We start from the raw sequence: 15,848 nt of genomic DNA on the forward strand, positions 1-15,848 counted from the left end.
ACATGAAAATAAGTCACAGTCACACAGTGCATGAGTTTGGACATTGCTGTTTATTCAAGTTGTCATGACAATATGAAAAACAATATATTTAGTGGAATTAGCATGCCAATTTATTAGCATTTGTATGACTTGTAAACTATATTGAAAACGTATTTCCGGTGTAATTTGAGCAGCAGACTTTGAAAACACATTTCAGAGGTGCTTCTCAAGAACAGGGCTCATTCTAAACCAACATGATTACTTATAGTCCGTTGTTAGCATTATTGACTCAAAACATAGCTTATTTGTAGCTGCCAGCACCCGGTAGGATATGCAGGATTAAAGAAAGTCTCTGCTATGAAGAAGCAGCACTCAGTTAATTACTTTATTCTCTGTAACTAGTATTCGATGCATGCTTTATAAATATTTCCTCCATTTATTAAACGTTACAGTTTGATTTCAGCCGTCGAAAGATGACTGTAAATGTGCCTAACAATCATTCCCTACATTACATAATAAAACATGAGAATAAACCCTTACATCTATACCAGAATGTGGACAATACTGCAGTTGAATACATGAGTTCTACTGTAACTTTAACACTATCCCTCCATAAGGTCCAGATTGTTGTGAAAATAAAATAAATACTGAGCAAAACACACAATTACATCACTCCATCTCACATATACGCACATCAATAATCAATAACATTCAGACTAGGAGTTATTCCTGACCTCTTTGTGTTGTGTTACATTCAGGTGTGTTTAACAGTCAGCATGACTAACTTCCTACCTTCATGGCACACTAGACTCTAGTACGATATAACTATTGTCACTCTAGTGACTGAGTGACAATGGCCAATCGTCATTGGGGCCACCTCTGCGTGGTCTTTGGCCTGGTCTTTATTTCTGATTCTCTGCTGCTCTCACTTCACCCAATGGGCCTGTCTGTGGTCATGGGAGTGCCTCTGTCTCCCTCTGGTGCTCAGGGGTTGTACTCAGTGGGGCGCCACTGTTCCCCAGTCCATTTTATCGCATCTTGTAGTCGTGGGATATTTCCGCTTCACACAGCTGCCCTTTGAAATCCAGCTCAAAGGTAAAGTCCAAGTCGCGCTGCAGGTTAAGAGAGGAGAGAAAAGAAGCATGGTTATCAAAGAGAGGGGTACGGAAGCCCTGAAAGGCAAGTGAGAAAGAAAGAGTAAGGTGAATTATTTTCTAAGTCTTATTGTGTTTATGATCTTTATATATGTTTTTTTAGGATCATGTTTTAAAATGTTTGTTGTTGTACAACTCAAATCCGCCACAAGAGGGGCATGGAGTAATAGAGCTGGAAGAAAACATAGATTATTTAAGTATCATAGTAATTGCAAACTATTTATGAATTTTCACATAAAAAATAAAAACAACTTTTTTTTTTTTTTTTTAAAGTGAAAAATAGTGATTACTTAAAGTCTGTTGTTAGCATTATTGACAAAACCTTTATTTCCATTGTCCAAAGTCTTTAACACAGGAGAGAAACATTTAGATCAGAGTGTTTATGACTACAATGTTTGCCCCTCGGCCCCCAGGGCTTTTGAAAGGGGAAGTAATGATTAAGCAAACACGTAGCATTTTTTCCATTTTGTCTTGACAGCAGAACACGGTGTTAAGTAAGCACAGCCTGTTTCTTTGAGACAACAGGAGGAAGCCAGCTTCATACTAAAGGGGGCGGAGAGGACACGGAAAAGGTCAACAATAGAATCTGTTGTTGTTTGTCTGGAAGTCTCTGCAGTGCTGCTGCCTTCCTGACCGCTATCCAACACTGAGGAGCAAACAATCTGTCAATTCTTACTAAAGGATGTATAAGATATACAAATAATGTGGTTTCCTGACTTGACGTTCCTGTGTTTATGACTTCAGAAAAGGTATAAAAAAGGATAAAGACTTATTACCTTTACTCCAAAGGCCATAATTCAAAATCCAGAACATCAGGCTGTAAAAGACTTACATTGTTTTTCTCATTGGGCTTCATTTCAATACTGCCGACAATCTCCTCTCCTCTCCGCACCGTCAAATAGTCCTCCAGGTAAAACACTGTTTGCTTCCAGTGTGTGTATTGAGCATCTGGTGCTGAAACACGCACACAAACAGAAACACAGACTCAGATCACGGATAGGCCATCAATAGGAAATGTTGGCTTGTTGCCAGGTCTTAAAAAGAAACCCTTTGACTGGTGTTCCTTCCACAAAGAATGTTAGACAACTTTTGTGGTAAGGACTACAAAGAATCTGGACCAGATCGTAATGACTAACAATTTATCAACATTTAGAAGCAAAAAGTTATTTATATTCATAATAAAATACAATTCCTGAGTGTTCAGACAAGCAGGCTCTGTTTTCGGATGTTTGTTTGATTGATCGCATGATTGCGGTAAAAAAATACTGGCTTCATGAAATCTTGTGGAAAGGTTTACATGGGCTAAGGAGAAACCTATTACATTTTGAATCCGAAGGATGGACATTCAAATGATCTTTCACTTGACGCTGGTCTGCCCTCTCTTGGTTCTGTTAGATTGTCAGAATCTCCTTTCTTTTTCAAGAATCTGTCAACCTAAATATTGCCCTTATAACAGTTATCAGTGTAAAGCATGAGTTTGTTATTTATGACCCATTAACAAATCCTTCAGCAACAATTGAATCGTTTAAAAAAGATTCCTGATAAGAAAGATGTGCCAAAGATGTTTCGGCAGTACACAAACTGAATGTCTAAATATGTCTTCCCTTTGCAAACAATGCACTATTTCTCTACACAGAAATGCAGTCTCTTCTCTACCTGACGAGAATGTCAGGATGAGAACAAACCAACTGTGCAGAATAAGAGCAGAAGCATGGCACCTAGTCTGTGTCTTTTTAGAAGTGAAGCGATGTTGCAGAAAGAGCAGGAAGCTCAACTTCAATTCAAGATGACAGCGCTGAAGGACAAGGCAGGAAATGCATGACTGTATTCTTGACCTCTTCACTGTTTCACGACACGATCTTATTTCATTGCTCTTTATATTGTGCCCCCTTATGTGCACTCCTCTGTGTCGATGAGTTTGTGTGTGTGTGCACAGACACACAACCAGGTCAAATCTGACACCCCAGCCCTAAGATAAGTGCGAGCATCACCCAGTGCTGTGGCGGATCGCTTTGCTGAGACTCACAAGGTTAGTAGCTCTTAAATCGAATTCCTTCCAGCTTGGCAGCTTTGCTTTTAAGCACGAGCTCTTTGTGATACCATACATAAAAGGACTTGCCAATCAGCGTGGCTGCAGCACAGACTCATCTCTTACATTTGTTGGGCAGAGTTAAAAATATGACACTGACAAGCTAGATGCGTTTCTTATGCTAATTCAGTATGAGATGGCATTTCTTCAACCGACAGCATGAATTGCAATCTTTGACCCCTACTTGCCTTTTCCTCCTTTGGCTGAGAGTCTGTTTGTGTCTGCGTTAAAGTTTAGATCTGTATCCTTACATTTTGGTAAATGAGAATTTTTTGGAAATAGGAAAACTTGCACAACAGAAAACTGTCCGTGAATACATTTAGGGGAAGTGGGTGGGCAGAGAAAGCTTGTTCTTACAACAGTGATACATTCATCATTTTAATGTGCGATATTTAGGGCTACCACTAGAGGTCAGTCCCACACAGATTCTGACACAACATCCCGTGCTCACTTTAATCCAGCATGGTTTGGCTCATATCAATCAGCCTGATGTATGTTGTTCTAATGTAAAGGGACAGTGACATTTACTATTGGGATAGATGTCTTGGTCCCAACAAAGACTGCATTAGAAACTCCCGTTTGACTTCAGCTACATTAATAAAGCAAGAGCCTTGTGAAGCTGTCCAGCTGATGGCCTTGATTTCAGGTTCCAGGGAGCATTGCGTTTCACATAAAATCTTTTCTTGTGGATGTTTTCTATCTGCCTAATGATGTGAAATACGTTTCCAGATGGTATAAAACAAGCCCCGGAATATCCTCCCTTCTTCTCTAAGTTTCCCTCTCTTACAGTAGTGTAGGAAGTGCTTGCTAACATAAACCATAGCCAACAATTCACTAAACTAATGCCCGAGCAAGAAAACAATACAAGTTATATAACTATAAAGTATAAACTATAAAATAACACCAAAATAATAAAAAATGAAAGACAGGGAGGGAACCAATCAGACATTGATATAAAAAGGGCAGTTTGGCATTTGATTACAATAATGTGGTAGTCGTTAGTAGCCTACATGGCAATAGAGACTTTGGAAATGATTTGCTCAAAGTTTTCCTTTTGTTCTTTAACCATATTGTTTTAAAGTTAAATCTTCCCAGCATCTTCTCACATGAAACAGTTTCCTTTGCGTTTTTTGCCTACACATTTTCATTCAGTGTGGTCGTTTGAGGCACTTTCCAACATCTTAGCAACCACATGGAACAGGTTACTAAGCTATTAAGTTATTAATACTCTATGTCAATCACTCAACTGCGGCACTACAGACTAGTTAAAACTTTGGACATCGGGGCAGAGATTCTTGTATTGGTGTGATAATATCAAAGTGTGTGGATATTTAACTTTAATTTCTTGTTTCTAATGTGGTAGTCAGAAACACTTATTTGCTGCATACTATAGAATATTGATGACATTTAACATAGCTTAGCATAAAGACTTAAAAGGACGGGGAACAACTAACCTGGCTCTGTCTGAGGATAACAGATCTAAAACGTATTAGCACATTACAATAAACTATTCTATTGAGCCCTTTTATGTTCACTTGTTCAGAGATCCGTGCTTCCATGGGGAGATCTATTTGTTGCTGTTGATTTTAAGAACAGGCCATAACCTTTCCCTTGTTTCCTTGCTGTGAATCAGAAGGGCCGTCTTCTTTTGCATTGCACATTTCATCTCTACACTACAGGGCTCAATGAAGCCATCAAGGGAAGAACATATATTAATGAGAAACCAAAAGCAGCTCTTCAGTAAAGTATCCACTCTGTTTGCTGTCAGTAGCGTAAAGGGAAATACTAAACCTGGAGCCAGGGTGATGCTGTTTTATCGCTGTGAAAGGCAGGCATTCAAAAAGGAAATGTTTTGTTTATCATTACCATGATAAACGACCTGATTATGATCATATAATACTGTAGCTCTAATACTTCCTGTACATTGAAACATATACATAGATTGCTGTATCACAAATGAGACAACATGTAAGGCATCTTACCGGTGGAGAAACCAGTCTTCTTATGGCACTTGGTGAACTCGATGTGGAAGTAGGTGACCAGTGCATGGATGTAGTCGTTCCTTTGGATCTGTAGGCAGAACGCTGAGGTGAATGACAGGTCCTCAGTCTTCACTGTGTAGATGTCCACCTCCTATGGGAGTAAAGAGGAGGACCCTTCTCAGATAACTGGAGCACATCAGCAAAGGAATATGTTGACCTTTTGGTAAGTATGTATATTTGCTTTCTAGCCGAAAGGTAGTTAAGAAGATACCACTCTAATTCCTGCCTGTTATATGTAATGCTACAACTAGCGTCTGCTTAGCTCAACACAAAGAATCAACATGCAGAAACAGCTAACTGGCTTAAAAACACACACACATAAAGTGTTGAACAATATTTTGTGGTTTAGAGAAACATATAACAATTGAATTAGTGAGCTTTTGGTATGCCGGAAAGTCAATGAGCCAAGCTAGCTTGTAGCCAACTAATTTTAGCAAAACCAGCTGCTGTTAGCTTTTTTATAGGGACTTGGAGTGGTATTGTTATTGTTAACTTGGGACTGACATTATTAATTACCAGATGTTTTACCCAAAGTGAATTACATACACTCAACACTTCTCATTCAACTCTTGTTAAAAGAGCAACAGCCCTAAGCATGTTTCCGAAGATTCCAAACTATTTATATGTTCTCTTCATGGTGTACAGTTCTAACCTCAACCATGTTGCTCAAACCACAGACTTACAATATGACATCATCTAAAAATGCTAAAGAAACAAATCCAGAATTTGTACTGGATTTGTATGTAATGTTGTCATGCATTACATTAAAGATAAAAAAAATAACACCACGCATAAAGAAAGAACAGCTTTTACTAGCAGAATGATATACGGCGGCCATTAGACACCAGTGGTACTGTGCCTGGTAAATATCAGCAGGGTTATGTAACCCTTGTGTCGGTGCATGTAGGACAGGGATCCGGGGACTGAGGTCATCTGGGAGCTCTATGGTGAGGCTCCAGGTGTTATTCGTGCATGGGCAACCCCAAATCTATATATGTCCCCAGATTCCAGTAAGTTTAACGGGGTATCTGATAACCCGTTGTCCCACTAGACCTTGTTCAGAGAAGAACATGTTGTTCCAGATCGTGGTTTACTGTCGAGTGAACAGCACTGCGCCAGCTATCATCTTTATCACTGAATAACAGAGGAGAAAGCAGCTCCCCTGAAAAAACAGAGCACCCTGCAGGATAAACACGTAGGCAGGTGTGATAATCGTATTTCATGTACCCTCACCAATATTAGATATTCACTGCTAGCTTGCTTGCTTAAGCACCAGATGTCACATTAGTTGTGGAGGAATGAGCCTTATGTTTGCTGGCAATAAAAACAATGAAATATTAATGTCTAATCCCCCCCTGCCATCTTCAGGAAATAATCACTCCAATAAACACATTACAAGACATTAACTCTGGTCATGCAGTATAAACTTCTCAAAGTCACATTTCAAAGTTTAAGACTACAATACAATATAAGGCTCTGCAATGTCTGCACCCATGCAATTACTCTGAAGGCAAAATAAAAGGTTTAAGAGCCCTATCATGCAGGTTGTAAATGTTAATTGATTGTTTTCTGCAGGATTATACTCGGTTATGATCCTTGCAGAGTATTGCTACCAAAGGTTCAAGCAGCACTTTAATAACATTAGGTCCTATGTGTACTTCTCCTCAGCTATTCAACTTTAATGAGGCCGGTCAGTAATCCATTTAAAGACAATAAAGCTTGTCAGCGGGGCATCAATATTGTGAGGCTTCTTTTTTCTACATTACATTTCATTTAGCTGACGCTTTTATCCAAAGCTTTTATCCATTCGACCAAGAAGATACAAACTAGAAGAAAACAGAAGAAGTACATCAGGTTTCATAGAGCCAAAACATTTCAAGTGCTACTCAATAGCTTTAGATAAGCCAGTCCTTTATTAGTAGGCCTATATAATAATTAGTATATTGGACCACATGGTCCAAAGACCTTCCCATCAGCTTCATAGAGATGTTTATTAAACTCTCATCATTGATCTCTTTGCTGGTTGTATGTTATATCTTATTGCATTTCAATTAAAGTTTGTATGCAATCAAGATAAATAAAAACGATGTGCTTCACAATCAGCAACATCGAGAAAGCAACACTGGAGGTATGATCCCACAGCAATTTTCACCAGGACGGAGGCGAGACAGGGCAGAGATTTCCAATCAATGCCAAAGATAACACGGTCACTATGACATGGAGCACAATCAGGAAGACTAGACAGGCTGCAATTGGCATGCATGGCAGCAGCCTGATCAGTTTAATTGCCACAGTGAGAGGCACAGACAGGTCCACAGCAGCACACCAAGTTCATACTCATACCAGCAACAGAATGTTATGTTCACCCATCAATCAATAGTTTGTAGTTATTGTTTTTTCTATATGAACCACTGTAATACTCCTTCATTTCTGCAATCTAGTTTACTTTATTAAAAAGCCATTTTACTTTTCATTTAAATTATCTATCACTCCTTATTACATACTATATGGGATGCTCATTTAGTTCTGGCACACTGAACCAGCATTAGTAAACAGTTTGTTGTACCATGAATACCTATAATCAGTAATGTATATGTAGAGAAAAAACTCAAAACAAAGTCTATATATAAGCCTAAATAACCTAAATAAAAGCCTTAGTTATTTTTAATCAAATTTTGTAAAGATGTTTTTCTTATGTTGGCCTGTCCCCAACAGTGTATTGCATTGATATTTTGTGTGACTCCTGTCTGCTTCTCTTAACTGGTGGCATGCTGAGAACAATCTATTGTAGATAATACAATAAATATGAATAAGTCCCTCAAAGAACCCCAGCTAAAGACAAATCCTAAATATCGCTCTAAAGTCCTCAGGAAAAATGGAAATCTGAATATCACCGATTGACCTTAAGCAGTACTTGGGCAGAGTTGGGCTTTAAGCTGAATGCTAAATTGAGCATGCTAACATGCACACAATGACAATGCTAATATTATAATATTAATCAAGTGTAATCGTTAGCTAGATAACAGTTTTAGCATGTTCCCTTTTATTGATTGAACACACAGTAAAGCTGAGGCTTAAACATTGTGATTTCACTGAAAACCACAAATGCTGCTGGAGCTAGAGGAAAAGTAAGAGGATCACTTAAAGAGCCTGTGACACGAGTTTCCCCCATCATCCAAACCCATCAATTTTAGTAAATATTGTCCCCTTGAAACCGTTACTGAACTGATTTGGGATATTTGTACTTTGATAACCCTTAATCTGCCCTTCAATGTTTACCATATTCTGGATCTTCTCGGGAATTCTTCAAATCCCGCCAAATTATGTGTGACGTAATTGCGGGCCAAGAGCTCCAGCTGCACCGTTCCGGATCCCAGCATCTGCATGCAAACGCACAATAGTGCACACAGCAGCAAGCTCAGACAGCGATGACAGTTTAAGTTTGAACGTGTCTGAGAGCTCATATGAGGCTGAAGGATCGGTTTATGTTGAATCTGTTAGAAGTTTAGGAATGAGGTGCGTCAATATAGGCGATCATACGGTCATGTAGCCAGTGGTGGACTGGGACTAAAAATCATCCCGGGACTCTCGACCGGCCCACTTCGGTACCGCTAGTAAATTGTCAACGGGGGGAGTGGGGGATGTGCTAGTGACTTATCCGACCGACCCACTTCGGTACCGGCCCATCGGGATTCGTCCCGATGGCCAGTCCGCCACTGCACCCAGCCCAGCCCACGTAAACTGTCAACGGGGGGAGCCTCGCTGCGGAGAAACGGTGGACCTAGTGTCCCGATCAGAGTGGGAATAATAATAATAATAATAATCCGTGCATTTTATCAATATTGTGGTAAAAAAACCACACGTTTAATCCATGTTGGTGTACTACAACTACAAAAAGCATCGGTTTGTTTTCTCATCAGTAAATGCAGACCGGCACAAACAAACGATTTTTAATCATCATCTTCACGATCATTTAATGTATCATATGTTCGCCGAATTGACATGAAAGCACTAATGAATGTAGTTTCATCCACTTGAGTTTACAAAAACAAAAATAATCGATTTGTTTTTATATCACATCCGACGGGAGGAAATTCAGCAGCTCTCACTACCGATTTTTAATCCTAATTTAATCATCATCGTCACCACGATCATTTATGTTTATGTCGCCGAATTGACATGAAAGCACTGACAAATATGAATATACTGTAGTCAACTTCATTAAAACGTTATTAACGTGCCTAAACTCAGTAATTCACCATTTATACGCATGACAACACACTTTGTCCGTGTTTGGCTCTCGAAGCGTTCCCGCATTGACGTCACTTCCGGCTTCCCCCAAAACTTCAAAATGAGTCGAAGGAATTTCCCCGCGATGTTCGAAATTATTGATATTTATCGGAACGGTATCGCACCTTCTTTTTTAAGCTGACGGTTCGAGATTACTAGTAGCCCAATATTTCATTGCACAACAGTTGTTGGGATGCTGTCACAGGCTCTTTAAGTCATTAGGATTTATCCTCTGGGCATTATGGAGTCGGACATCTGTACCAAATGACATGCCAATCCATCCAAAGGCTGTTGAGATATGTCAGTCTTGACACTGCCATCCCCAGAGAAAGAATACTGGCTACACTAATGTAAAATATCTGCTGCACTGCGTTGAGTCTAGCTGACATTTACAGGTAGTGAGGCTTTGTGTTAAATGAATCAACTGCTTTCAGCCAAAATATTGTCAACATTTTACTGACCTTGACGAGGCAGGCGTTGGTCACCACCTGTTTTTGGTTCACTACGTCTACCAGTGGCTCCCTCATGGCTACATTGCGGATACACGTCATGTCGAAGCCATACACGTTCTCCCACCCTGGTAAATACAGCATCGGGTTACTTTTCCATCATTTGTTCAACTCATCTTTGTAAATCCCAAACATAAGACACAGTTTCCTTTTAAGTTTTGATATATTTCATTCAATATTCTAGAGGGTAAAAGTCACAGGATTTCAAACTGTTGGGCTGCAGCTGTAAAGCAATACTAGTGGGGGGCTTACTACCAGAGTCCTCTGATGCAACCCCAGAGTCAAGCCTCCAGTCAGTGTGGAACCATTTCCACATATGAAAGTCACATTGTGTTTGGGGATAATTTGTTTAACATGAGCCTTTCAGCCTTGAACGCAGACTCCACTCTTTCCTTGAATATCCTCGCAGCTTTGACTAAATCATCTCATACATTATTCATTAAGCTCCTTAAAATAGAGTGTGAGCAAACATCTTTATCTTGACCTAAAAGGAGAGAACTACTAGAGCCTGTTGATAATGAACAGGTCACAAAGCCCTGAGGTAATGTAATGTTCTTGCTGCCCACTTAACTAAGGCAGTGAGTCGCACTAATGACCACAGGATGCTCTTAGAATACTGCAGAGCTTCAGAAGGCACTTCTAAAAGTCACATTGCCCCGTAGAGAAAGAAGTTTGATGTCAATATGTGCTCAAAACTTGTCGCAGCCTGAGAATAATGGTATCCAGACATCATTGGAAATCTTTGCAATGCAGTGAGCCAACTTGATATATATTACCCATGGTGCACTGTGGTTGTATAATTTCCCAGATGTACGGGGGAGGGTGAGTAGGAGGCCTATTGGCTATTGTTCTATTTGCATGCCTGTTGTCAGCTAGGTTGTGCACTGGCTTAACACTGACTCTACGCAGCAGAACATTGCCCACGGTCCTCCTGGCAGCTTTAGAGTAGGATGATATAGAGATGGAGAGGCTTGTTGACTTATAATGTCAATTACCAATGCTCGTGTTATGCCTGAGGTAAAGTTTAAAATCATTTGCAGAGATAGAAAGGGTTTGTATTATCATGCCTACCCTTGTGTGAGTACAATGCAGAGGTGTGTTCTACAACCATGGTTCACTTACAATGTAGAGAAATAATCCTGGTTACAGCCGCCAACGATGTATGCAGAGTACTGTATATGAAGTATAGTAGATGCATGTGTCATTCCACAGTACTGCTTCAAATAACACACATTATCAGCCCCACATATTGTACATAATGAACTTACAATGTATTTTGAAATCTTTGTACTGCCTGTCCTCTATGGCCACCACGTACAGAGAGGCACGGTCAGGAAACATTAATCCATCGGGTTTCTGTTTGACAAACGAGACAAGGAAATAACTCGCAATTAGTCCAGAACAGATTATAAAAGGGCTATTACAACATCGGTGATATTGTATTCCTCAGCCAAGTACAACTTTAAATTATTGAGGTGTTATTCACTGTGCGCAGACTGGCACAGCAGAGCTGTTCGTGATGGACAATTATAAAACTTTAACAATTGTTTTCCAATAACAAGATCATACAGAAGGGAACTTGAAAGGGCGCAGACCTCCGCCAAGGTCGTTTCCTCAAGTAAAAGGTAATGCTGGTATCCGCCCTGTTATTCGGATCCCCTCCAAAATGTAATGGGTTTTCATTGGCCCATGCTACACCCTTCTACAAGGTTTGATGAAAATCCGAAAAGAAAGATACAAAAAGATCGGTACCACTTTACAATAAGACTACCCTTATAAAGGGTTTACGAATAGTTTGTAATTAATGTATTAATTAGGTTGGGAACACTTTATAAATCGTTAATAAGCTTTTATAAGACATGAGATAAACAGGGCAACTGTGACCGGTTGCTTGCCAAATAGTGAGCCCACATGTATCTGTACTGCTAAGCCTTATATTGGCTACTTAGCTTACTTTGTCTTCTTCATCAGCCAGCATCCTTGGTATCTGTTGCTCACTCAGTTGATTCTCGCTAAGTAGCCAATATAAGGCTTAGTCATCTTGGCAAATAGTGCACCTGTGTTGTTGTAACACACTATGTTAGCACTGGTTTATAAATGGTTCTTAATGATTAATAATGTATATATATAACTTATATTTTATTCGAGCTGTTTTATCATAGTCAATTATAATACTTCTTATATTAAGATTGTGTTAAGGGGTTTCCAGATAAATGGAATGGAATCTCAATCATACCAAAAAAAAATCCCCTTTTTCCTTATATTTTATTTTAAGGATAAACTTAAATATCTATTCACACACTCACGCACACTCCACCCATCCTACCAGCCACTTGTCCCTGGCAAATATGACGGTGTTGAGCATGGACTCATAGAAGAGGCTGTAGCCCATCCACTCAGATATTATGATGTCAACTTTCTCAACGGGAAGCTCCACCTCCTCCACCTTGCCTTTGAAGATGGTGATCACTGCAACACAAAACACATTGTTTTGAATGCTCTTATTTTGGCGTACAAAATAAAAAATTGAATGAAGTTATGGTAATGCCTGAAAGAGTATAAATAGGTTCACAGGACACATAGAAAGCAGATTTAAGTCTCAAAGTAAGAAACATCAGTTCGTACACTATGTGCTTTCATGGCAGCCATAGTGTTCTTTATGGAAATCACCCCATTGGGCTTTACGTATATGGAGGTGGGATCTCTCTTCCTGAGATCAGCTTTGTGTCAGGACCTTGACACAAACTGATGAACCCAAATGCACGACCCAGAGACAAAGTCGTGAATGTAATCAACTGTATTTATTAATTCCAATGATCAGGTAATCCATCTTAACAGAGTAGGAGCTGGAATAAACAAAAAGCACTCACAAGGAGGAAAAAACTAATCATAACAAAAGGAGAACTTAAGAAAAAACTTAAGTCTACATAAATCAACAAAATAACATAACCTGACATGCGAGAAAGCAATCCTTTCGGAGTTGAGGAGGCTTGGCACGACCATTCGGAGAAACAAACAAGACAAACTGACACAGGACAGCAGAAGACAGGACTATTTAAACATGAGGTGAGTGGGAACAGGTGGAAACAATCAGGGGCGGGGCAGACACTGGCCGTTTCTCAATGTCGAGTAAAGCTGCTGCAGAGCCACTATTTCAAGTATACTACGTCATCGAGTGGCGCCGAAGGACTGTTTAAATGCCCAGCATTCGGCGCCACTCGATGACGTAGTATACTTGAAATAGTGGCTCTGCAGCAGCTTTACTCGACATTGAGAAACGGCCACTGATGATGGCGGGAAAAACACACAAGGGGAGGAAGAAACAGGGCCTGAAATGAAAGAGGTAAGTACAAAATAAAACAGGAAATGACAGACATAATACATGAACATAACTAACACATTTGACGAGACACAACAGTGTGTTTGTTCAGCCTTGAAAATAAGTAATTGACAAGTTTATCCGGTGATACAAAGCAGTGGCGAGCCGTCAGGGCCCTCTAGGCCCTCTGTGAGGGCCTAAGATATTCTAAAAAATAATATTTGAAAACATTAAAAAAAAAAAACTTTTTGTTGTTACATTTTTCATTAGTTTTACCAAAATAACTTGATTTAATTGTATTTAAAATAATATTTCCAAAGAAATAAATCCTTCGAATCTGCCTGTTCAGTTTCTGTTGGAATGTGAAGGGTTAAATGCTGTCTCTGCGAGTTACTGTGAAGACGGGAGAGCTTGGTCCCTCTCGACATTCACAGAGGGCCAGCTATAGTAACTTAATGAGAGCGTAATATCAAATGACAGTACAATTGACCAATCATATCTTCCCTCTAAATGGGCGGGCTTTATTTTCGCGGACTTTATGACAAGTTCCGCCCGCTGTGAGGTCTATGCAAGTGGTGCAGTGACGCGTCCTAAAACCCGGAAGTAAGCTTCTCTCGGATTCCCTCGACAGAAAGCAACGGGATTTCTCCATAGGATTTTGGAAAATAGCTCGAAATAAGGTCTGTGGAAAACGAACCTGTTAGATAAATGCACGTTTTGTTCAGCCGGATAATCTCCACATGTCTACCCTACTTTTATTATTTTCTAATCATAAATCTATTCGATAGATTTATGATGGACAGATTTATGATTAGCATAAGTCCGTTCATGATGGCTCACTTCAGTGATAGTGATGACATCGTTGCGAAATTATTAACCGAGTCATTTTCAAGATTGAGTTACAATGATAAACTGGAGTGGCAAAGGATCAGCTGAATGACCCGCAAGTGCTTCATCCAAAAGGACAGGAGGATGGACTTTGTGTTTAAGTGATTGATCATCAAAGGTAGGCCTAAGTAATTTTCAATGCGGGCCGCTGTGCCAACTTAATTCATTAGTAATTGTCACTTGGCTGTGGGTGCCCTGTCATGATAGGTGTTTATATAAATGGTGTTGTTCTGTGTGGTAGAGGGTCGCTGTCATTGATGCGTTTTGCACCCCGGACCACTGTTTTGATATGCCGCTGAAGTATACGCTATGACGTAATATCTCTTATTTTCTTTCGAGGGGGGGGGTCAGAGGGCCTAGGTATAAAAGTCACGGCTCGCCACTGATACAAAGTGTCTGTCAGAATGACAAGCTAACCCTTATACTTCAACTAGTGATTGCTACATAGTATTAAATCCCCTTCCAATTACTAGTGCATACTTGATATTCATAGGTTCATAGACTTTGGCTGACAGAGTGGTTTATGGAGCTATCATTTGGTAGATACACAGTCAGAAGTGTGGTGTTATGATTTAAAGATATGCTTTGAAGTTTCAATGTGCAAATGAATACAGGTGAGATGGTCCAATGCAGTATGGAATAATCAACACAGGATCAGAGACACTATCCTTCAAAATCTTGATCTTTAGGATACCCAACACTTCTTCTACTTCTACTTTTTCTTCTTCTTCTTCTTCCTCATTCACTATGTATTTCACGACTGAAAGCTAGCTTGTTGCTCCCTTCACTGCATGCAAAGTGCAGTCTAATTAGATCATAGAGAGGGTGAATAGCTGCAGATCTTACCGCTGTCGAGGTGGTTGGACTTGATGATCCTCTCTGAGTACTCTGATATGCTGGAACATTCAATCTGGCAGGGAAAAAGAAAATGAACTAATTAAATGACCATGTATGGAGGACTGCTTTAGGAAGAATATCTTTAATGGACTGGCATCACTTGCAATAACATGCCCTTTAAATGTTACCGCTGTACGGATGTTGACCTTGGATAAAAGCTCTATCAGCATAAATTGTCCATATATAAACTTAATTTGAAGGGGGGTGCAGGAGGAAAAGATACCTACTGAACCTAATTTGTGTATATAGAGTGCCACAGTGACGTATCCTAAAACCCGGAAGTAAGCTTCTTCCGGTTCCCTCGACAAAAAAGCTATGCAATTTCTCCATAGGATTCTGGAAAATACCTGGAAATAAGGTCTGTGGTTGACACACATTTAGACGGATCACGTCGGATAATCTCCACATGTCTACCCTACTTTTATAATTTTGGAATCATAAATCTAATTGATAGATTTATGATTTGAAAATCTATCCTACTTTTATAATTTTCGAATCATAAATCGAATCGATAGATCTATGATTAGAAAATTAGAAAAGTAGGGTAGACATGTGGAGATTATCCGAGTGAACAAAACGTGAGGGGTACAGTTGTGTGTGTGTGTGTGTGTGTGTGTGCGTGCGTGTGTGTGTGTGTGTGGTGTGTGTGTGTGTGTGTGTGTGTGTGTGTGTGGTGTGTGT

The 15,848-nt window shown here is 39.7% G+C and overlaps 1 protein-coding gene across 2 annotated transcripts in view; it reads right to left on the bottom strand.

The window, feature by feature from the left end:
* Positions 1–43: 43 nt before the first annotated feature.
* LOC117447645 (protein arginine N-methyltransferase 8-B) overlaps positions 44–15,848 on the bottom strand; it is a 30,039-nt gene continuing 14,234 nt past the window's right edge. For both annotated transcript variants that reach the window (XM_034084428.2, XM_034084427.2), the window contains exons 4-10: positions 15,117–15,180; positions 12,390–12,532; positions 11,332–11,419; positions 10,016–10,131; positions 5,205–5,355; positions 1,966–2,087; positions 44–1,091 (exon numbers count right to left, since the gene is read on the bottom strand). In XM_034084428.2, coding sequence (XP_033940319.1) covers positions 1,008–1,091; positions 1,966–2,087; positions 5,205–5,355; positions 10,016–10,131; positions 11,332–11,419; positions 12,390–12,532; positions 15,117–15,180 — 768 coding nt within the window. In that variant the 3' untranslated portion in view covers positions 44–1,007. The remainder of the gene's footprint in view (positions 1,092–1,965; positions 2,088–5,204; positions 5,356–10,015; positions 10,132–11,331; positions 11,420–12,389; positions 12,533–15,116; positions 15,181–15,848) is intronic.

Source organism: Pseudochaenichthys georgianus, chromosome 6 (genome assembly GCF_902827115.2).
Source record: "Pseudochaenichthys georgianus chromosome 6, fPseGeo1.2, whole genome shotgun sequence".
NCBI lineage: Eukaryota > Metazoa > Chordata > Actinopteri > Perciformes > Channichthyidae > Pseudochaenichthys > Pseudochaenichthys georgianus.